The sequence below is a fragment of the Maylandia zebra genome, linkage group LG23 (assembly GCF_041146795.1).
Source record: "Maylandia zebra isolate NMK-2024a linkage group LG23, Mzebra_GT3a, whole genome shotgun sequence".
Taxonomy (NCBI): domain Eukaryota; kingdom Metazoa; phylum Chordata; class Actinopteri; order Cichliformes; family Cichlidae; genus Maylandia; species Maylandia zebra.
In genome coordinates, this window is record NC_135188.1 from 33,424,484 (window position 1) to 33,446,568 (window position 22,085).

General features: G+C 41.1%; 1 protein-coding gene across 1 annotated transcript in view; it reads left to right on the forward strand.

Annotated features, from left to right (window-relative positions):
- abcc4 (ATP binding cassette subfamily C member 4 (PEL blood group)) overlaps positions 1 to 21,990 on the forward strand; it is a 66,828-nt gene extending 44,838 nt beyond the window's left edge. Inside the window, exons 15-31 of the mRNA XM_076879988.1 lie at positions 9,979 to 10,176; positions 10,452 to 10,589; positions 10,721 to 10,758; positions 10,838 to 10,950; positions 11,034 to 11,180; positions 12,202 to 12,281; positions 13,211 to 13,361; positions 13,514 to 13,633; positions 13,734 to 13,844; positions 14,512 to 14,612; positions 15,778 to 15,969; positions 16,070 to 16,225; positions 16,939 to 17,028; positions 20,149 to 20,321; positions 20,520 to 20,625; positions 21,026 to 21,160; positions 21,241 to 21,990. Of these exons, the coding sequence (XP_076736103.1) occupies positions 9,979 to 10,176; positions 10,452 to 10,589; positions 10,721 to 10,758; positions 10,838 to 10,950; positions 11,034 to 11,180; positions 12,202 to 12,281; positions 13,211 to 13,361; positions 13,514 to 13,633; positions 13,734 to 13,844; positions 14,512 to 14,612; positions 15,778 to 15,969; positions 16,070 to 16,225; positions 16,939 to 17,028; positions 20,149 to 20,321; positions 20,520 to 20,625; positions 21,026 to 21,160; positions 21,241 to 21,330 (2,139 nt within the window). The 3' untranslated portion in view covers positions 21,331 to 21,990. The remainder of the gene's footprint in view (positions 1 to 9,978; positions 10,177 to 10,451; positions 10,590 to 10,720; positions 10,759 to 10,837; positions 10,951 to 11,033; positions 11,181 to 12,201; positions 12,282 to 13,210; positions 13,362 to 13,513; positions 13,634 to 13,733; positions 13,845 to 14,511; positions 14,613 to 15,777; positions 15,970 to 16,069; positions 16,226 to 16,938; positions 17,029 to 20,148; positions 20,322 to 20,519; positions 20,626 to 21,025; positions 21,161 to 21,240) is intronic.
- Positions 21,991 to 22,085: the final 95 nt, after the last annotated feature.

The window sequence follows — 22,085 nt, forward strand, 5'->3', positions numbered from 1 at the left end:
TCTCTCTGAGAAGACTGTCAAACTGACGGTGATTGAGGCTTCTGGATCGGATGAAATTAACAGTTTGGATGACCACCTTCATGACGTTATCCATTTTCAGTGACTTGTAACACAAAGCCTCCTGGTGCAAAATACAGTGAAAAGTCCAAAAATCACGTCCTCCATTTGCAGATTGCACTTTATCTCTGAACTTTTTTACAATGCCTGCTTTCTTCCCGATCATTGAGGGCGCACCATCTGTAGCCAGGCTGACAGCGCGGGACCAGTCCACCAGAGGTGTGGACTCGAGTCACATGACTTGGACTCGAGTCAGACTCAAGTCATTAATTTTATGACTTTAGACTTGACTTGAAAAAATGTTCTAAGACTTGTGACTTGACTTGGACTTTTACACCAATGACTTGGGACTTGAATTGGACTTGAACCGGTTTACTTGAAAAGACTTGATATTTTACCCCAAATATAAAATTTAACATGCATATTATATAGAGATTGAAAATGTGACGTCATTCACGGGTAGAACCGCAAAGGATTCTGGGAACTCGTGGCAAGCGGTACTAGCGCACGCAGGCTTTCAATTAAAATCAGTTATACAGCGATAAAAAGAAACACAAAAATGTCAAGAAGCTGTTGTATTATTAACTGCAATAGCCGGTCGCATGACAGCCACGGGAAGCCGACGGGTAAAGAGATCGGTTGTTATCGGATTACGTCGTTGAAGAGAAATTGTTCAAGCCATGTTTCCGAAGTAACAAAGACGCGACGGATGGCCTGGATTGCAGCCATTCAAAGATCAAATATAACGTCCCAGAACACTCCAGCTCACAGGTTAGTCTGCTCCAAGCATTTACACGAAGGTCAGTGTTTTTTAGTACTTAATACGTCATTTTCATAACATAATTAGTGATATAGGTTACAAGCAAGTCTGGCGCCGAACAGAAATTGTCGCGCTATGCTCCTTTATTTATTGTGCATAAATAGTGAATTGTCCTGACACAATATTGCGTTTCGCTTCTGTTATTATGGTACACTGACAAAAACATATACTTTTATTCACAGGATAAAACAGGTTTTTTGTATCACTAATTGCCCAGTACGATTACAGCATACAATATTGTTGTCACTGCTACATTTCTGTGATGGGTACCAGAAATTATTTCCACTACTAATTAATTACCGTTGAGCTCAAAGGTCCTATTAATAAACGGTTAAGGAATGTGTATTTATGACGACAATTTGTGAGACTGGTAAACTTATGATACGTACGATGGTCTTTCGTTCTACACGGTGCATTTCAAGGTCCTGCACCCATCCGTCGGTAAACTGTACCTGGGCTTGTTGCAGTGACCGGAAGTTACTAAACTTCATGAGTGTATGCACTCACTCCAAGAACCGTATGATTATAACTATGCATATAAATATGCTAAGATGAGATAGCTGACTTCATCTAACTAGCAAATGTTGTCCAGGCTACGTTGGTGATGCAGTTTTTTTTAATGTGTATGATATTTTTGTCATGCGATTTAAAGCCGGTCCTACAACCGCATCCAAGAATAACATGCAGCTTATCTCAGAACTGTCGGTGAAAATTATTCTTGGAGCTAGGTTTAATTGAGCTGCATTTTAAAGAGGTGCAATTTCACAATTTGTGTATATTTTCTAAGTTCACTATTTTGTCATGTGTTGAGAAAAACACAGATTTTAAAATTACATGGTCTAATATTTACATTTAGCATAACTGCAACATTATTTTTTCGTTTTTTTTTTTTAAAGACTCGAAAGGACTTGAAATTCAAAGTTTCAGACTTGTGACTTGACTCTGACTTTTACACCAGTGACTTGAGACTCGACTCTGACTTGCCTGACATTACTTGAGACTTGACTTGAGGATAAAGACTTGAGACTTACTTGAGACTTGCAAAACAATGACTTGGTCCCACCTCTGCAGTCCACTCCGACCCTGTCCAGCGCACCGACGAGTGCGGTGAAAATATCAGCTGCGGTTAGGGTTGCCAACCGTCCCTTAAAAAACGGAATCGTCCCGTATTTAGAAACAAAAGTACACGTCCCGTATTGAGCTAATAAGGGACGCACTTTGTCCCGTAATACAGTGAGAATCAAAAGTAGTCTATAAATGTTAATGGAATTAACGCTTTGTTTGAAAACATAATTCCCAGCCCCTCTCCTGCTTTGTGACCAATGAGCTGACAGCACACTTATGACAATTCGAGTATGACAATTCAGATTACCGCTTATCTCATTGGTCGAGGAAAGGTCGCTTGCGGAGAAAATACCGGAAGACAACAGATGACCACAACAACAAGCATGGCCAACAGGGAAACAAACGCTGACACTGCGGTGCAAGTCTCGGACGACAGTACACCTAAAGCTGGGCAGACACTGTGCGATTTTTTTTTCATTCACGTTATTCAGCTCCTGCTCAAACTGCACGATTGACTCACAGGGGTTAGAAGTTGGTAGGTCACGATGCAGAGTCTCACACTATACCGCCCGATGCTCTGATGAGACCTGAGTGCTCACACTGTGCCTCCATAAAATGAAGGTTATAACAGAAATTCTGTCGCTCGCTCTCCCTCTCTGTCTTTCACTCACACAGACACCCCACCACCATCAACTTTGCTAAATTGAAAAACATTGATCAGGCAGCTGTGATTAAGCAGCAGTGTAAATCAAACTATTTTCACGGTTGTTGTGGTCGTGATAATTTTGTGATGCCACATCGAAAAGGCTCGGATGAGCTTTCCAAAGTTCTACAAGTTGTGCCTCCATCGCTTGGGTCCAGATCACACGCCGCACAGCCATGCTGCTCCATCTTTTTCACCGACGTTTACGTGTTAGCGCGTGAGCGGCTGTGTTGACACCCTCACGACCGATTGATGATCGGGAGCTGGTCGTGAGGTGTTAATCGCTTCTCGTTACCCCACGTATACTACACGATGCACGATGAAGGCCAAAATCGGGCCGATCACCAAATCGGTCGCACGACTCAAAAATCGGCTCAAAATGGGCCAAAAATCGCACAGTGTAAGCCCAGCATTGGAGCAGCAATGTTTGTTCGCTCAGAGAAAGAAAAAAAGGCTGCAAAAGTACAGAGAGGAATGGGAAAAGGAAAACACCTGGCTGGAAAAGTGCACGATAACACCTTTAAAGCGCACTGCACTGTGTGCCGGCGCACTTTTTCCATAGGCATGCTTCTAGTGGTGGGCACAAGAAGAACATGAGGGGTATGGAACTCCAAAGTGTTCAAAATTAAATAAATAAATAGGTCAAGATGAAATAAATAACTATGTGAATAAATAAGACACAGATATGTAATGTGAGAATGATATTGTGAAATAATGGAACACATTTTGAAAACAATGCTCATTATTGTGAAACATATTACATTCTGCTATATAAATTTTCTTATTATTGTGAAATATTATTTCATGGTCATTATTTTTCACAATAACAGAGATTATTCCTGAGGCATTTTATTTATTTCCAGCCGTTTTTAGTCCAAAATGACCTTTTTTCAAAGTCAGTCTTTATTTCAAAATCCCGTTTTTCCCGATGGTCTATTTATTTCATAATGCGACTTTTCAGCAGAATGACTTTGTCTGTCAATCAAGAAAGACAGGGCGGAGCCAGTTGTGTGATTGGTTGCTCCTTTACTCAGACATAAGTAATAGCACATGAATTGTCGATTTAGGTTTAATGGTGCAATGCATCTCCTATGCAGCTGGCGGCAGTATGCAGCTCAAAATAAACTTAAGGCACCGACAAATGCAAAACACTGGGCGCGAATAACGTTACAGGTGTATCAATTCTTGTGAAGGGCATGGCTGCAGGAAACAAGTCCGTTTCTGAGTTACTCAGAGAACTTGCTAACCGCTTAGATTGAACGTCTTCACCTCAGTCTGCGTATTGCAGCAGTGTACTGGAGATGAAGTGGTCCCTGGTCCAAGTTCTCATCACAACCGCACAGTGTTAACGTTAGCAAATGCTAACGCTATCACAGCTAGCTCCACTCCACGAAACGCTGTTCAGGGTAAGTAACGATATGTTATTATTGCTTGGTTAGTCTGTCTGGCAAAAATGAGCTTTTTAATCAGTTTAGTCACAGATTTTTTTTAATACTGTTTTTTATCATAGCAAAGAATTCTATAAATTAGGTAAGAGAAAATAATTGTCTTCTGGGTTAATGTCTGTATTACTATTTACATTGTTGTAGGTAATAGTTATTCATGACTGTTTTAAAGTGGCTTATCTTCTGTGCTAATATGGAAGACAAGTAATCTATGTGAAAGAAAAGAAAGCAATTTTAGTTCAACGTAGTGATTTTGTAAGTGGGTATAATTTGAAAATGCTTTTACTAGTACAGTGGATGTTCTTTAAATATTTAACATTTAAAGTGTGTGTCACTTTACAGACTCCAACTTCAGTTTTGGTTTGGTCTCACCGTTGTAGGTCATAACACAAACAAGTCGTCAAGTCAAGCAGCTGAGGAAAGGGCTTAAGGAAACCATGGTATGGCCGCTTCTGACAGAAAGATCAGACATCATTCCTCCTTTCTTACCAAGGGAATCAGAGACTGCTCCCTGTTGTGAGGTAAGGTCAGGTCACATCTTTTAACATCTGAATAGTAAAGCTATTTGGTTAATTTATGAAGGATGAACATTAATTGTTGACACAAAACACCAATATACTGTTTTGTATGCGTAGGTTAGTTGAACAGCTGGGTTACATTTAATAAAAATACACCTAATGTTGCTGATGCTCTTAAGACTACAAGATAAGTAAAGCTATAAAATGACTGTGGCCTGCCACAGAAGATGAAGATGAGGAAGAAGAGGAATGCTCTCGAGGATAAATGCAGAGTGGCAGGTTACCTTCGGTCCTTCATTGAAAATGGTAAGTCTGCTGCGATAGGTATTTTGCCATTGGTTTTCTCTGATTATACTTTGGTAAATTACATACAGTCCAGTGATCTTGGGTCATTAACAAAGTACACTATAGTAGAGCTGGGCGATATGAGATTTTTTCATATCACGATATTTATTTTTATTTTTTTTATAAAAAGGACAAGAGCGGTGAGGTCTATCGCAATAGTTTAATTTTTCTATTGAGAAAGTTATTTCGCAATACATATCGTTATCGTTCTATCGCCCAGCTCTACGCTATAGTATAATTTTGTTTTGTTATTTGCTCCATGCAATACATAAGAGTGGTGGCATTATCAGTTGCACTAGAATTGTATGTAGACTACTTTTAGCTTTGTTAACATAAAAATATCTATAAAAGCTACAACAGCAATTTGAGTGGGGCAAAAATGTCTGGTGCCCTGTATGTAAGTGGTCATCTTTTATGGTATTTCTCCATAAAAGATTCAAAATAATGAATATAGGATGTCATTATAGTTTAAAACAATCTTCTGTTGCAGCATCTTGTGCACAACAAAAAGCCCTCATCAAGTTTTGGACAGGATGGGAAGTCTTGCCGAGAAATGACTGTGGAAGTGGTCAACAGCAATCTTCCAAAGTCTTCCACCGGTTTTGAAGTACTACGTCTTCCTGCACACTACTGTACCTATGAGTCATTTCTAATGGACATTCAGGTGTGTCTCAACTCTACTGACTCAGGTTTTGGTCTGGTTTACGATTGATTCCATAACCACATGGTAAAATTAGACCATTTCTTCTTTCTTGCATCACATTACTGTACTCGGTGTTCAAAGAAACGGACAATCTAGTGAGTTCTAGTTCTTTTTAATACACTTGACAGTGAAAAATACAGAGTACAGGTGTGCATTTATGGCTTTTTTAATATAAACTGATGAAGAGTTCAGATATCAAAATCAGTTGTTCACTGTACATTATAAATTACACAATATGTTTTGTTTATACTCGCTACTGATACAAAAAAAATTTCTAGAAAAAATTATTTGAATTAAGATGTTACACTACTGTACTGTGTTCATTGTATTAAATCTGCTCAGAGTTGACATGTACTGTATATCCAACCAAGAAATGAATATCATTAAAGTGACAGCTGTATAAAACAAATCCTGTTTTATAGCCACTCACTGTTTTGTTGAAAATGAAATTGGTTATGCTGTTTTGAGTCAGTATTAGCTACAAAGCTGTAGAAATTTAAAAAAAAAAAAAAATCCTCCTGACATAGAAACTGATTAAATGTAATAATGTCTTTCTACAAGTGATTTTGAAGTATTGGTAGCACGGCAGGGTCTTGTTCATTCAGTGCATCTGGGAGCTGAATCTCAGGAATGGTGATCTCATTTGATGGGCAGCGATTATGTTGTCCTGTCCAGTCCACACCATAATCCTCATCAACCTGAAAGAGCATGCACATGTTTTAAATCTAAACTGAAGAGGTGTTTCCTGCAGCTGTTCCTAGATGGACTTATTGAGTCTGCCAGGGCCTATGTGAGTTGCTTAGGCATTGGCTACCAACTAATTATTCATTCACCCATTCTAGGTCAGGATTGGTTCTCTTCAGGTATAACAAATTTAACTTTGTTTAAAGTATTGCCATCTATACCTGACAGGTGGGATAAAAGAGAATGGCTTGGGAGGCGCACAGCAAATCTCAAAGTTTTCCAATTAATGCTGAAAGAACCAAGGATGTAAATGTATTCTTGTTTTAGCTTTACCGAAGACACCAGAGAAAGTATATCTATAATGCTGCTGAAATAGACAAAACCATTTCAATAAACTCGCTATTTAACATCAACCTTGTTATGCGTTATCAGAGAACAATCAACTGCAAACAGCAATGAAACATTCAACTATGTACTATTTAAAGCACTAATGACCCTGTTGTCTAACAAGATGTGATAAGTAAGTAGACTGTGGAAAGCTGGTGGGTCTACTCTCTGTGTAAAAGGTTCCTACAGGCTCCACTGACCCCAGTCTCCGAGTTAACACACTAACAGCTAACACTGCTAAACGTGTCTCAACGCCGAGATGGCGCCGATAGCTTTAGCCGTAGCTGCCCCACTTAGTTTAGACAGTAACAAAAAAAAGTAAGCGATAATAATTCATTGTCAAACGTCATAATTAAGGTCAACACCTAAACAATGCTGTGTACAGAATCACACAGGTGCTCAATTACAGCATAAACTTACCTTAGACCATCCTCCGTCATTTTCCTCCTAATTGTGCTCGGAGACACAGAAAATGTATCGGCAATTACCCCGACGGTTATCCCGGACAGCACTAAAGTCCTGAGTGCTGCACCGGGATTTCTAGACGTGGACGGCCAACATTTGAAGACTGTTCTTCCTCGGCGTATTCCAAACGAACACGGTGCTGAATTGATCTTAAACCTTTGACAATGCTGTCATCGATGCGAACATCTTGAAGAGCAATTATCATCCCAAGCATTTCAGAAACATCTAAACGACTCAAAACAGTATCTACAGGTAAATGATCCCTCTCTATCTGATTTGCTTAAATGAGCAGAACTGGCTGAAGTTCACACCAGTCCGCCATCCTCCGTGACTTTTGACCTAGCACGCTGTTGCTAGCTGCAGTAGCCGTCCGCGGAGCCGGTATCCAGGAAAACTAGTCGATGGTAAACGATAAGCCAATAGGTGCAAAGGTCCAGCCCACTTACATTGATTGACAGACAAAGTCATTCTGCTGAAAAGTCGCATTATGAAATAAATAGACCATCGGGAAAAACGGGATTTTGAAATAAAGACTGACTTTGAAAAAAGGTCATTTTGGACTAAAAACGGCTGGAAATAAATAAAATGCCTCAGGAATAATCTCTGTTATTGTGAAAAATAATGACCATGAAATAATATTTCACAATAATAAGTAAATTTATATAGCAGAATGCAATATATTTCACAATAATGAGCATTTTTTTCAAAATGTGTTCCATTATTTCACAATATCATTCTCACATTACATATCTGTGTCTTATTTATTCACATAGTTATTTATTTCATCTTGACCTATTTATTTATTTAATTTTGAACACTTTGGAGTTCCATAGGAGGGGTGTGAAAGCTCAGGGAACCCTTAACCATTTTTTTGTCCACCAGGCCACGGCAGAAGCAGATATGGTATGTAAACATTGGTTTGTTTTTTTAAACCCTCTGGTTAAGGTTATTATGGGCATGTGCAGTGAATATCAGCGCTATGTGGCCAGAAGTGTGATAATATAATTTATTTTGTGTAATAAACAACTGCAAGGATAGATGATTACAACAAATAGATGACTAATACATAAAAGTAATACATAGATGAATAATGATGATGAGTTAAGATGCGTAATCATGGCAACAAGTGGGTTTACAAACAGGAGCAGCTGATTAGCATTAGAAAAGCTGAAATAATACCTCAACTGAAGCCAATTGTACTATATGCACTATATGTGCACAGTTACAGGAATATTTTTTGTTCTATTGCTTTCTATTAATTTATATAATTTTAAGTTAAGCAGGACAGAGTTCTTTTAAAGAAAGATTTACTTATATTCTCAAAAGTTAAGCATGACAGGCTTCTGTTTAAGAAAGAGACCTGTTTTACTGTGTTAATGTTGTCATTTTGAGCTAAAAATAAATGGCTAAATGATCATTTGTTTCCCATATGGTCATATCACAAAGAATATGCATCTGCTTAAATCAAATTCAAGTCAAATGGTTAAAAAATAATTTCACACACAAAAAAAATAGCTACCACACTGGGAAGGGTGAAGACAACTGGGTTGCCCGGCCCTGGCCACGAGGTGTCCCTTATTTATTTTTCAGCGAGTTGGCAACCCTAGCTGTGGTCGTTGTATCTGTCATCGGTACCAACTCCACGAACTCCTCGGTGACGGTCAATGTGTCATCAACTCCGCGGATGAAAATTGCCAGTTGTGCAACATCTGTAATGTCCGTGCCTTCATCAATTGCAACTGAAAACACAATAAATGACTTTACTTTTTGCTTCAACTGGCTGTCCAAATCCGCTGAAAGATCAGAAATCCTGTCAGCAACTGTGTTTGTTGTCAGGCTGATATTTGCAAAGGCCTGGCGCTTTTCAGGGCACACAATCTCCGATGCGTTCATCATACATGTTTTTACAAATTCACCGTCACTAAATGGTTTTGAAGCTAGTGGAATTTCGTTAGCAATGAGGTAGCTAGCTTTCACTGCAGCATCACTGATGTCTCGGCTGTGAGTAAACACAGACTGCTGTTTCTTCAGACCCGCCAACAGTTCATTCACCTTCTCTCTTCTCCGCTGTCCTTGAAAGTTGTCATATTTGTCGGCATGAAGACTCACATAGTGGTGACGGAGGTTATATTCTTTTCAGCACTGCAACATGCTGGGAACACACCAAACATACAGCTTTCCCATTCACTTCCGTGAGGAGGATGACCATTTATCTTGGAACACTCTGCATCCACTTTTCTCTTTTTTGACAGAGACATATTGGGGCAATGAGGGTGCCAAAACAGATCAGGTTTAAATTTCGCGGGCAAAACAAAGTAGCTCACAATTGCTATTGCGCCATCCAATGGACACAATTGGAACAACAGTTTCTTTATTGAAAAATTGCTGCTCATTTTTATACTTTACAAAATCATCTCGCGGGCTGGATTAAACCCGTTTGCGGGCCTGATCCGGCCCGCGGGCCGTACGTTTGACACCCCTGTATTAGATCATAGACTGAAGGGGCTGCAGGGATTTATCTTTGTCTCTTCAGGAGATGTTTTCTGAAATTCAGCCACACTACTACCATTTGTAGAAAAGCACAAACAAGACTGAGTGCTGCCAAAGCAAGCTGACTGTCAACAGACTATCTGGGTGACTCGCAGGACTTTGAAGATGTAAACCGCAGTACATTTCCAAACACTACAAAGTGTGTGTTTCACATGAGGAGGTGGTGCTGCCATAGGTCTGTAAAACACAGCTGTACAATTTCCTAACACTTGGTGATATGTGTGTGTGTTTGTCAGGGTCACATGGTGGCAAAGGGAACTTACACGGAGCTTCAGCAGTCTGGATTGGACTTCACCTCCCTTCTCAAGAAGGAGGAAGAGGAGCAACAGCAGCCTCATCATGACACCCCCACCAGAACTCGAACTCTGTCTCAAAATTCAGTGCTGTCCCAGACTTCCTCTGTCCAGTCCATCAAAGATGAAGACCAGTTACCGGTTAGTGGATAATTATCAGTAAAAACAGCCTAGTTTTTAAAAAATCAGGGTTGTTTATAGGAAATGGGTCGTTTCTGCCCATCCCTAGTTTAATATCATGTTTGCTTTTCTTTCTTTTCCCCTTCCCCAATGGTCTTTAACATACAGAGCGTGCTGAACTGACACAACTTGAGCTTAGTTTGCTTTAGTCCGTTTTCATTTTGACAAGTTAAACACAGGGAACTTGACGGCCAGTGATCATGATACTTGTCTGCATGCTGATGACTTCCTCGCAGGCGGAGAAAGTTCAGACATTTGCAGAGGAGACTCGAGCTCAGGGAACCATTGGAATACGCATCTATGCCAAGTATCTGGCAGCTGGGGCCAACATTGTGGTTCTGCTGGCTGTCGTGCTGCTTAACATCATGGCTCAGGTACACAAAGACTCACCTGCACTTGTAATTCGCCTTCCACATGTTAGCTCAGTGAGAATAAGTGTTGAATGCATTTCACATGTGTAATATAAAGCAGTAAAAATTATTTTTTTGGCTTTTATATCTTCTAGGTAGCATACATCATGCAAGACTGGTGGCTAGCTTACTGGTAAGTATCTTCAATCTGCCGTTTTCCTCATAGACTGCAGCTTTTACATGTCTGTTTATACTCATGTCTGACTGTTTAGGGCTGATGAGCAAGAAAAACTAATGGCCAGCAGTAACATGACTAACATCACAACAAATGGACTAAATGTCACCAAAGAGCTGGACACGGATTTTTACCTGGGAATTTATGGAGGTAAAGGCGTTCTCTTATTTACACTGCGCTGCATTTCTTCTGATTTTACTCCACTGGTGTTTTATGGTGTGTTATTTTTCCAGGTTTGACTGCAGTCACCATAATCTTTGGCTTTGGCAGGAATTTGGTGCTGTTCAATGTGCTAGTGAGGTGTTCACAGTCTCTGCACAACCGCATGTTTAGCGCTATACTCCAAACACCCGTGCACTTCTTTGACATCAATCCGATTGGTAAGCAAAACTTTGCAAATTTTTAGTGTTGTACGTTCTAAAGCCAGAGTCGGTAAATTGTAGAATTTTGTAGTTCAAAAACTTCTAAATGGAATTCTGTAGTGCTCGTGTGGGCCAACCACTCACCGGAGGGGAGATGGTCAGGGGCAGGCTGAGAAATCTGGCTTTAGGAACTTGGAATGGCACCTTTCTGTTGGGGAAGGAGCCTGAGCTAATGCTTAAGGTTGAGAAATATGAACTAGGTGTAGTCACGGTCACATGAACTCATAGCTTTTGCTCTGGTGTCTAGAGAGGGCTGGACATTGTACCAGTCCTGGGTTGCCCTCAGTGAGAGGTGACAGGCAGGTTGGGTATACAGGTATCCCCAATTTGGCAACTGTGCTTTGGGATGGATGAGTCTGGTTGTTTCCCTGTGCATTTGAGTCAAGAAACAGGTCCTGACTGTCATTTTATGCTTATGTGTAAAATCACATTTGACACGTCAGCACAATACCCAACCCTCTTCAAGTCCCTGGGTAGGATGCTTGATCTGCTTAAATGATGTCCTCAATCCTGCTGATACACTTTTTGTAGTGGAAGCAGAGTCTGGAGCTAACCCATCCATCACTGTGGCTGAGGCAACTGAAGTAAAAAAACAAACAAACAAAAAAGCTGGCCAGGCCCCAGGGTTAGATGAGGTTTGGTGAGGTTCCTCTTCCTTACACATAGGGTCAGGAACTCAGTCATACCTTGGTGTGACCCAAATAACCCAGATAAAGGGGGTAAAGATGGATGGATGAATTTTGTGGTTACTTTTACTCCATTTGCCATCTTTGTGGGGGCACAGTATACAATTCAATTCAATTTTATTTATATAGCGCCAAATCACAACAAAAGTCGCCTCAAGGCGCTTCATAGATACAGAGAAAAACCCAACAATCATATGACCCCCTATATACAGGCAAGGAAAGTTAAACTAAACATTAATCTTACTCTAGCTGGTTTCAAAGTGTGGTGATAATTATCTCTTGTCTGACCTCAGGAAGAGTATTGAACAGATTTTCAAAGGACATTGGGCTGCTGGACTCCAACATGCCAGTGACGTTTGCAGATTTCGTTCAGGTGAGGGTAGATTTCTCAGCAAAGACACAGCAGCATTTTTCTTTTCTAAACCACTGACAAAGCTGCAATGAAGATCATAACAAGTGACAGTTTATGGTGGAGCTGTAGCCTCCACGCTCTTTTCGATAAACACAGCAGGTCCAGAGCAAAGGTAGGGAAGTATTTCCCTGAAGTAACAGCAGCACTCACTACTGTAATGATAATAAAACTTTCAAGCCAATAAAAGTCATTTAAAGTCCAATAAAAAAAAACGGTAACAAGTCTTAATAGAATCAAATCAACAGTTCAACAACCTAAGAAGAAAAGCGATCTTACCATGTGCTCATCTGTTGCTGGGTAGTTTTCCAAAGTGAAAGCTAAATTCTATGAAGAAAATGCCATAACTAGGCAATTTAAACTTTGCTGCAGACTCACAGCAGCTGTCCCATCACTATGAAATCAATGCAGTACCTGAAATACTTCACTCAGGTCCAGGCTTTATAACTCATTAGCCCTTAGCTCTTAACTTTGAAGCTAATCATTACACTGATTACACGCTGCTGGACAAAATATTACGAATTTCTTTGTTGTCACATGTTCCTTGAGCTTGCCTCAGTCACTCAGTACTCAGTGCTGCCACTGGTGAGTAAAGCGAAAGTGTAAGCGCTGTGGCACTGCCCTTTGCTGAGGTTGGTAACATTTACCTACTGATGCCCATCTGAGATAACGCTCTTATTTGTAACAGAGGGTCAAAGATCTCTTTGAAGAATAAAATGAGTAAAACTGACAGTGCTGTTACTAAAGTGAAAGGCTGAAGTACAATGCACAAGTTAATGAAAATACTTTCTCATTCTGTAAAACATTCATTTTTCTTTTCTAAAGACACTCAAAAAGAAAAAGGCACAAGAACAAACCACTTTAATGTTGATGTGTTTTTCTGTTGTGAGCAGATCTTCCTCCAGATACTTGGGGTCATTGCTGTTGCAGCGTCAGTGATTCCCTGGATCCTTATCCCCGTTGTCCCCCTCCTTCTCATCTTTCTTTATTTGCGTCGCTACTTTCTGCGGACCTCCAGAAATGTTAAACGGCTGGAGTCCACCAGTGAGTGTCCTACAGTACAACAGTGTGTGAAGAAGGAGATACACGTGCTGCTACTGTTGTTTCTTTTTCATTTTAAAACCTGCATATGTAATATCTTTAAAACTTGAAGCTCTTTAACCTATTGGTAACTTCTGACTCATCTGTGTCCTCAGCTCGGAGTCCAGTCTTCTCCCACTTGTCCTCATCTCTTCAGGGCCTTTGGACAATCCGAGCATTTGGGGAAGAGAAGCGCTTCCAGAAAGTCTTTGATGCCCATCAGGACCTGCACTCAGGTGCTCTTCATGCTTGGCACATAGAAGCTCATATTATGATCAGAGAACTTAAAAATTGTATGTTTTTGAACTGTCTGTGATGGATTGTTTCCCTGTGCAGAGGCCTGGTTCCTGTTCCTGACCACCTCTCGCTGGTTTGCTGTCCGCCTTGATGGCATCTGCTCCATCTTTGTTACCATCACTACTTTTGGCTGTCTGCTGCTCAGAGACAGTGAGAGAACTAATTTTACTGTTGATTTAGTCTTGCTGTTTGCAATCGCTTACCAGCAGGGGGCAGCAGTGTGCCGGTTATCCACTATATTGCCAAAAGTATAGGCTTACCCATCCAAATTGATGAACGATCAAGCTTCTCCATCTGGCAAGCCGATGGTCCAGTCTGAGAACGGTACTTATCTGACTGTTTCCAGGGGAAGAAACTCTTAGTGCAGCATACCAAGACATTTTGGACAATTTCATTCAGGAAGGGGCCATCAAGGCGATGGCCCCCTGTTCTAGCATGACTGTGTACAGTACACAAAGCAACGTCCATGAAGTCCATGAAGACATGTGTGAGTGAGTTTGGGATGAATTCGAGTGGAGATGACGAGCTAGGCCTTCTCATCCAACATAAGTGTCTGACCTCACAAATGCACTTCTGGAAGAATGATCAAAAATCCCAAAAACGCACTGCTAAACCTTGTGGAAGAGTTGAAGCTGCATAATTTTAAACCCTCTAAATTAAATGGATGGGATGTCACTCAAGTTCATATGCTTGCGAAGGCAGTTAAGTGAATACTTTTGGCAATACAGTGTATATGCAGTCCAGCAGATGCTGAGTGATTGCTGCCGTTTAACTTTTAAAAGTGTTAGTAAAATGGTTGTTTTCCTGCTCCTGTCAGAGCTTGATGCGGGTGCTGTTGGTTTGGCTCTGAGCTACTCTGTCACACTAATGGGCATGTTCCAGTGGGGTGTCAGACAGAGTGCAGAGGTGGAGAACATGGTAAGATACTCACTGTCTCTTTTATTTCCAGAGCTTGTATCATTTCTTTCCATACTGAGCTTTTGCTATTCCCATATAAATCTCACTAATTTCCAGAAATAGTCCAAAGATTGTATTTATTCTGTCATTTGAACATCAAAAGTCTTCTTTGCCATTTTGTTTTATATTTATGGTTGTTGGGCTTGTTGACATGGAGGTGAATCTGAGACCACTTTCCTGATGTTGTATGATTTCTGCCTGGTGTGCTACGCATCTTAAACTTGTGTTGTCAGCAGACTTAAATGATCAAAAATTTTTAGGAGTCTGAAGTAAATTACTTATTTGGGTGATGCAGTGGTTAGAACTGTTGTCTCCCAGCAAGAAGAAGGTCCTGAGTTTAACTCCACCATCAGGCCGGGGTCTTTCTGTGAGGAGTTTGTATGTTCTCCCCATGTTTGTGTGGTTTCTCTCCGGGTACTCCAGTTTCCTCCGAAAGTCCACAGACATGAAGTTAGTTGTGAATTTAAAATGCCCGTAGGTGTGAATGTGAGTGCGAATGGTTATCTGTCGACCTGGCGACCTGTCCGGGGTGTACCCTGCCTCCCGACCTGTGGTAGCTGGGATAGGCTCCAGTCCCCCCGTGACCCTGAATTTGATAAGCAGAAGAGGACGAATGGACATTATTATTTTGCAAGAGTCCAAAGGGTTAAGCTTTGGGATTCTGCTCTTTCACATGAATAGCATGACTAGACCACTAGTTGTACTGGTGTTTCTCTGGCATCTGTCCATAATAAATAATACCTGCATTCTCCTTGATACCAAGTAGACACACTAAATGATTCTATAACATCCGTCTGATTCACGTGGCAGTTCTCCTTCATTGAGAAAAGCAGCTCATGGAGAAAAAGTAGCTTAGGAAAATAATCCTGCAGAAACAGTGGCAGACTGAAGCATCCTGAACACTGAGTTGTGAGTTGCAGACTTGCTGATTGGATGTGGAGGATGTGGTGGGCAGTATCTTCTTAAATTTTTGGTGTAATTCTAGATATTAATCCATTCTTTCAGATTTACCTTTTAACTCTTAAATTGAACTTGTATGCAAATAGTTTTATTACATGTTGTGTTCTTGACTACACCACACAGACTGACCCTGATTTAATGTGCATTCCTGCGTTTCTGTCCTCAGATGACATCAGTGGAAAGAGTAGTAGAGTACACTAAACTGGAGAGTGAAGCACCCTGGGAAACCCAGAAACGTCCTCCTCCTGATTGGCCAAGTAAAGGCCTGGTGACTTTTGACCAGGTCAACTTCTCCTACAGTGCTGACGGACCTCAGGTGCTGCACAACCTGAAAGCCATGTTTAGACCCCAAGAGAAGGTCAGACATCAAGGTTTATTTGTTTTGTTTCTAAGAACCTGAAGCCATTTGTGTGATACGCTGTCAAACCAAAGCTTATGTTCTGTGTCCTGTGGGTCAGGTTGGTATTGTGGGTAGAACAGGAGCCGGGAAAAGCTCTCTGGTCTCGGCTCTGTTCCGCCTGGCAGAGCCCCAGGGGAAGATCTACATCGACGGTATTGTGACCTCTGAGATCGGCCTCCATGACCTGCGGCAGAAGATGTCCATCATTCCTCAGGTACAACATCATAGCTGACCTCTTAGCAGAACACAACACTAGCATCTGGCTACTCTTGTTGCCTTGTTTCGTAGCTCGTCTACTATGACTTTGTTACTTTGACATGAGAAATATTTGGCTAATAAGTGACATTAATTATTACTAGTTGGGCACATCCTTAAAGCTAAGAAAGGATCAGCAGCCCCAGTCTGCTCTGACACTCTAGAGTCACTTCTGTTTGCTCTGTGAGAAAAGCACAAGTGTTGCAACAAAGTGCACAAGCACTTTGTTGCAACTGCTTTGATTTGGTGCTTATAAATAAAATTGAATTATTTGCTCAAACAATTATACGAGTGTAGTTTTAACACTGCATCTTTTGGTTTTTTTGTTGTTTGTTTGTTTGTTTTCACCAGCTTACCAGTAATGAGTTAAAATCAGCTGTCCAGCAAACATTTTCTCCTCAACGCTCTCAGCATTTCAATTCCCACAAAGCTCTTTGCTGTGATCAGTCAGAACTTTTGCAAACTGTAGGATGCATTCAAAACCAAAGGAGGGCAGCTGGTTACAGTTTGCCATGTGTGCCATTTAGGTTTTTTAAACTTTTACCTGCCACAGCAGGACATTCACTCAGATATGTCGAAATAAGTCACTGTGCTGTTCTGTTTACAAATAGTCCACAAAATCTAATCATTTTGGTGTCCTCTGGGTTCTCCAACTCTCCCCCACCCCTTTAGGACCCGGTACTGTTTACGGGTTCCATGAGAAAGAACCTGGATCCATTTAACCAACACACAGATGAAGAACTGTGGAGTGCTCTGGAAGAGGTCAGTAACTCTCACAATCGGCAGAATCAGTAGTGTGTGAGTTTTAATTCTTGTATGATGAAGCAGAATACTTGCCAAACTATTTTATTATCTTACCATACAACAGAAATATTGTGAAATATGTCAGGTTGGCTCATCAGAGCGTAGCGTACTAGCATCAAACTGTCCCATTCAGGATGACTGAGGGTGGAGGAGCTGCTGTCTCTATTGCATGAGGATATTCTCTTACATAGGCAATTATGTAATTATGTCCTGGAGCCAGGAGCGGACAATCAGAGATCCCAGTGTGGTGGTGAATGACCTCAAGGATTTTGACCTCAAAATCAGCCTTGAAAAGAGCTGCCAGGAACCTGCACCATGTATGGACTGTCTGGGGCTCTATATAGATCCTATTCCTAATTGTGTCACTTTCAGAGCAGAGGATCATCAGCATCCTTCACACATTGTCTCTCCCTCTTTCAGCTGAGAAAAACTGTGCAGTTCCAACTCTCTGCATCCTTGCACTCTTTAATTCCTGTGGTGCATTTACAACCGCTTATAATGAGGGATTGTCAGCTTTGGGTCACATCTCTACTAGGGGTGCAACGATACACAAAATTCACGGTTCGGTTCGGTTCGATACTTTGGTGTCACGGTTCGATATTTTTTCGATACAAAAAAAATGTTCATGCCTTTTTAATTTGTCATTTATTAAAATTATAAATATATATTTTAACTCAAAAGTACAGTTTTTAAATTTAACTCTAACCCTTGTGCGCGTTTTTTATTTTGACAGCGAATGCGCACCTGCGGACCACTTATGTGCACCCCTGGTTATTTAGCTCGTCATATCGCAGCCACAGAAATTATTTTGTCCATGAAGCCATAAAGCTGCACTTTCTTTTTGCCTTATAGTCTGATTTGTCATAACTTCTCCGTTTTGTGGTAAGCTTTTCTTTGGCTGTCACTTCTTCACCCTGACCTGTCTTATTTGGCTCAGCAGAACTAAAATATATATCCTGCTGCTTTTACACACGCACTCACATAAGCTCAGCGATTCTCTGCGCGATCAACCTCTCACATGTTTAAGCTTGCTGCGGGAGATTTCACTTGTCATGTTTGCATAGTAAGCTAACGATTAATAAGACGATGTCAGAGGAATTGGTGCACAAATTATCATCACTCACAGATCAGTGCTGTCGCTCTCTATACACAGTTCGCACGATTGCAAAGTGAAAGCAAAAAAACAAGCGCAAATTCAAACGCGATTTCAATATATCACATATTGACAGTGGCTCACCGATGCCAATGACATAATTACCCAGCTACATTTCTGAAAGAATGCAAAAGCATTGACATATATTTTTCCTTCCTACAATAGCCCGACGGGCAGGGTAGCCCGTCTGAAAAAAATCGCTAGCCCCAGGACGTCGGGCTAGCGATTTTGCGAGCCCTGTATCTGATTGAGGAATCACTCATCTTTGGAAAAGAGAGTTTATTACAGAGAAATGCCTCTTTCCAAAATAAAAGCTATACTATCCGCTTCTTCTGGGCTATATTCTCAGCAGCATAAGGAGAATCATGTGCTAACAGCTGTCTAAATGACTCGGCTAAAGTTAGTAGCATGCTTGTTGTTTTTGTCTTTGCACTAAGATGATGTAAATGTGCAGTCATATTCGTTGTGTTCCCACTAGTGCTTTCAGGTTAATCTCGTTGAAATGACCTTAACGCCACAACACGGCAAATCTCCGTTAACGAGCTACCGCCGATCGCCCCGTGCATGGGGCTAGACGGCCAACACGTTAACGAGCTAACTGCGCTAACACACTAGTTCCCACCCATGTAATTGAGCATTGCATGGCGCATCCAACATACTGTTTTACTTTAGTCCATGACTCGCTTACCTTCAGGGTCATACGTCACATGAAAACCAAAATAATTCCAAACGCCAGATCTGAATGAAAGTGGGGAACGTCCATGTTGCAAGGAGAGCTTAACTTCTGTCTCGCTAGCTTGCCCTGCGCTCTTCCTTCTGACTATGCTGTCTGTGTTGAGCGCTCAGTGAATCTGCGTTCGACTGCTCCGCCTAGGCTGCACTGTCGACCCTAGGCGGAGCAGTCGAACGCAGATTCACTGAGCGCTCCACACAGACAGCATCGTCAGAAGGAAAGTTGATAAAATAAATTACAAATGTTGTATTGTTCGATACATATGCGTACCGAACCGAAAGCACTGTATCGAACGGTTCAATATCGATACGAATATCGTTGCACCCCTAATCTCTACATCTGCTGCTGTCACAGTGTAACAATAACACCGCACTGTCTATCACAGTTCTCCACCTGCAGAGGAACCCAGCAGCTCTTATTGCACAAATACCTCTGAGGGTGATGTTACCCAGAGTAGCCCTTATGGCCTATGATGGGAAGGCAGTGAATGGCACAAATGTGCTAAAGCTGTGCTCTTAGCATCACGGGACATCTCTGTGGGTAACATTGTAGTCAAAACAGATGACTATGCAGTAATTATATTATGTTATAGTTTATATTAATCTTTGTTAGGATATTTAGATACTAACAGGTCTTATTCATGATTTTTATATGTAAGAAGAAGAACTTCAAATTTAATGCAGAGAAGCTAATATGTGAAGAATGGAGTCTCTCTTTTATACTGATTGCAGCATTCTGGATCAACTGAAGGCTTTTAGGCTTTTACAGCAATGCAGCCTAGAATAAATAAATACACCAACTAGCTTTCCAGCTTTACTTTGAGACAGGTTGCTTCTAATTTTACAGGTACTGCACAAATTAATAGAAAGAAAAGAAAGGCAGTCCTTAATGTAGATGCTAAGGAACATACCCTGATCAAACATGAGTCCTTGTGTTATTGGAGGTTGAGTCAGTGTCAGGTTAGACACACTATTTGTTTTTGAATCATTTGTCTTGATTGATAAATAAAGCTGGGTGTCATCTGCGTATCATATCATAGCAGTGCTTCTAATAATGTCTAAGGGAAGCATGTATGATTGGTCCCAGTACAGAACCCTGTGGAACTAACTGTAAAAAGACGACAGAGCAGGAATTATTTATAGAGGACACACACAGTGTAGTTAAAGCTGCTTTATTTTTTTTATTCCTGCAGGTGCAGCTAAAGTCTGTGGTGGAAGAGCTCCCTGGAAAGTTGGAGACTGCCCTGGCTGAGTCGGGCTCCAACTTCAGTGTGGGCCAGAGGCAACTGGTGTGTCTGGCACGAGCTGTCCTGAGGAAGAACCGCATCCTCATCATTGATGAGGCCACAGCCAATGTGGACCCGAGGTACTGCAAGATGACGTTTGCCTACTGTGTATGAACAACATCTTGTTAGACAGAAGAATATCTTGTGTACTGCAGCATGATGGGATACAGAAACTACTCAGCTGATAACACTTACTTTGACACATCGGTGGTTGTTTGCTGATAGTAAATTTTATCTAAAGGTCACACTAACAGAAGCGTTTATTTCTGCGGCTGCAGGACCGATGAGCTGATCCAGAAAACCATACGAGATAAATTCAGGGAATGCACTGTGCTCACCATCGCTCATCGCCTCAACACCATCGTAGACAGCGACCGTATACTGGTGAGTCCTGAATCGTTGACACTGATGCCACTTAATTAGGTAAAACCTCTAATTAGGTAGTAGTTAAACAACTAATGCAAAGGTAAAAAGTAGAATGGCTTTTTGCTGAGAGCTGGATCCAAATAATCTGTCAATGCCAGGCCTTAGAAATGCATTAATGCTTAATGCATTCTGTATTTGACAAGATTGGTGTCCAAACATACAAACTGTAACACAAGTGTGACTGTCACCTTTGGAGCAGCTTCTGCTTTCCCTGTATGTGGATGGAGTGTCGGGCTTTCTAGGTTTAGCAGTTTTTCTTTCAAAAATGCCAGATTCAAGTCAAGAGGCTATTAGTTTTACTTTGAAACTCATACTTTGCTCTTACTTTTGTGCAATAATCAGAACTATTTGTTTCCAGGTTCTAGATGCGGGGAAGATCCATGCGTATGATGAGCCGTACACCCTGCTGCAGGATCCCACTAACTTTTTTTATAAAATGGTGCAGCAGACGGGCAAACAGGAGGCAGCAGCTCTTCTAGAGGCAGCTAAAAAGGTCAGTTTGTTTTCGTTAAGTGTGAAGAACTTGAGTCAATCTCTTTTTGTAAACTGACATTTGTAAACTATGCGTTCCAGGCTTACGACAGCAGGAGCCGCCCCAGCCTGTCAAACGGACACGCAGTAACAGCAGACGGGAACTTGGTTATCTTTGAGACCGCTCTGTAAGCTCAGGGAGGCACTGAATTGCTGCTGCTCCTCCAGAAGATCCCTGGGCTGTAAAGCCCCTCCAGTCTCTGGTGAAAGCGCTGATCCGCTGCTGGTGGTATAAGACGGGGTGGACGTGACCTGCACAGCATTGATTTGCTGGGCCTGATGTGGCCACACAGTGCAGCTGTTTCCTCAGACTGACTGCCCAGAAATCAGGGCTATGAGAACTGTTGATGTAGAGCACTACCTATTTATCTCTCACGTGTTAAATTGCTGCTCAGCATTCTGGTGCCTTGCACAAATAGCTTTTAAATGGCTACATAATCCTTAAAATCCCAAGTGCTTTAATTTACTGATGGAAGTAAATCACTTGTAGATCAAAGTGATATTATTGTTCAGGATTAGTAACGACCAAATTCTTACTCTGCAGAGATCTCTCTGTATTTTTTTCACATTTATCTCTTTAACTACATGTTTTAAAGACTTGGAAAAAAAGCGTCACAAGATTTCAGTGTTAAATATTTTGTTCCTTGTGTTGTTTAAATGCTGACTGAAGCATTTCCAGGGAGGAAAGTGAAATAGCAGTGTGAGCTGTCTGCTGAATGTTTAAGTTATTTCAACTTTGTACGCTTGTTTTGTCAAATATTACATAAAAGGCCCACACATCTCACATGGTAACATTTGTCTTGGTGTATTGTGTAGTTTTTGCTTTTTGGCAAATATTGCTACTAAGATATAATACTGAAATCAAATCTTTGGTCAAGTCAAGAAGA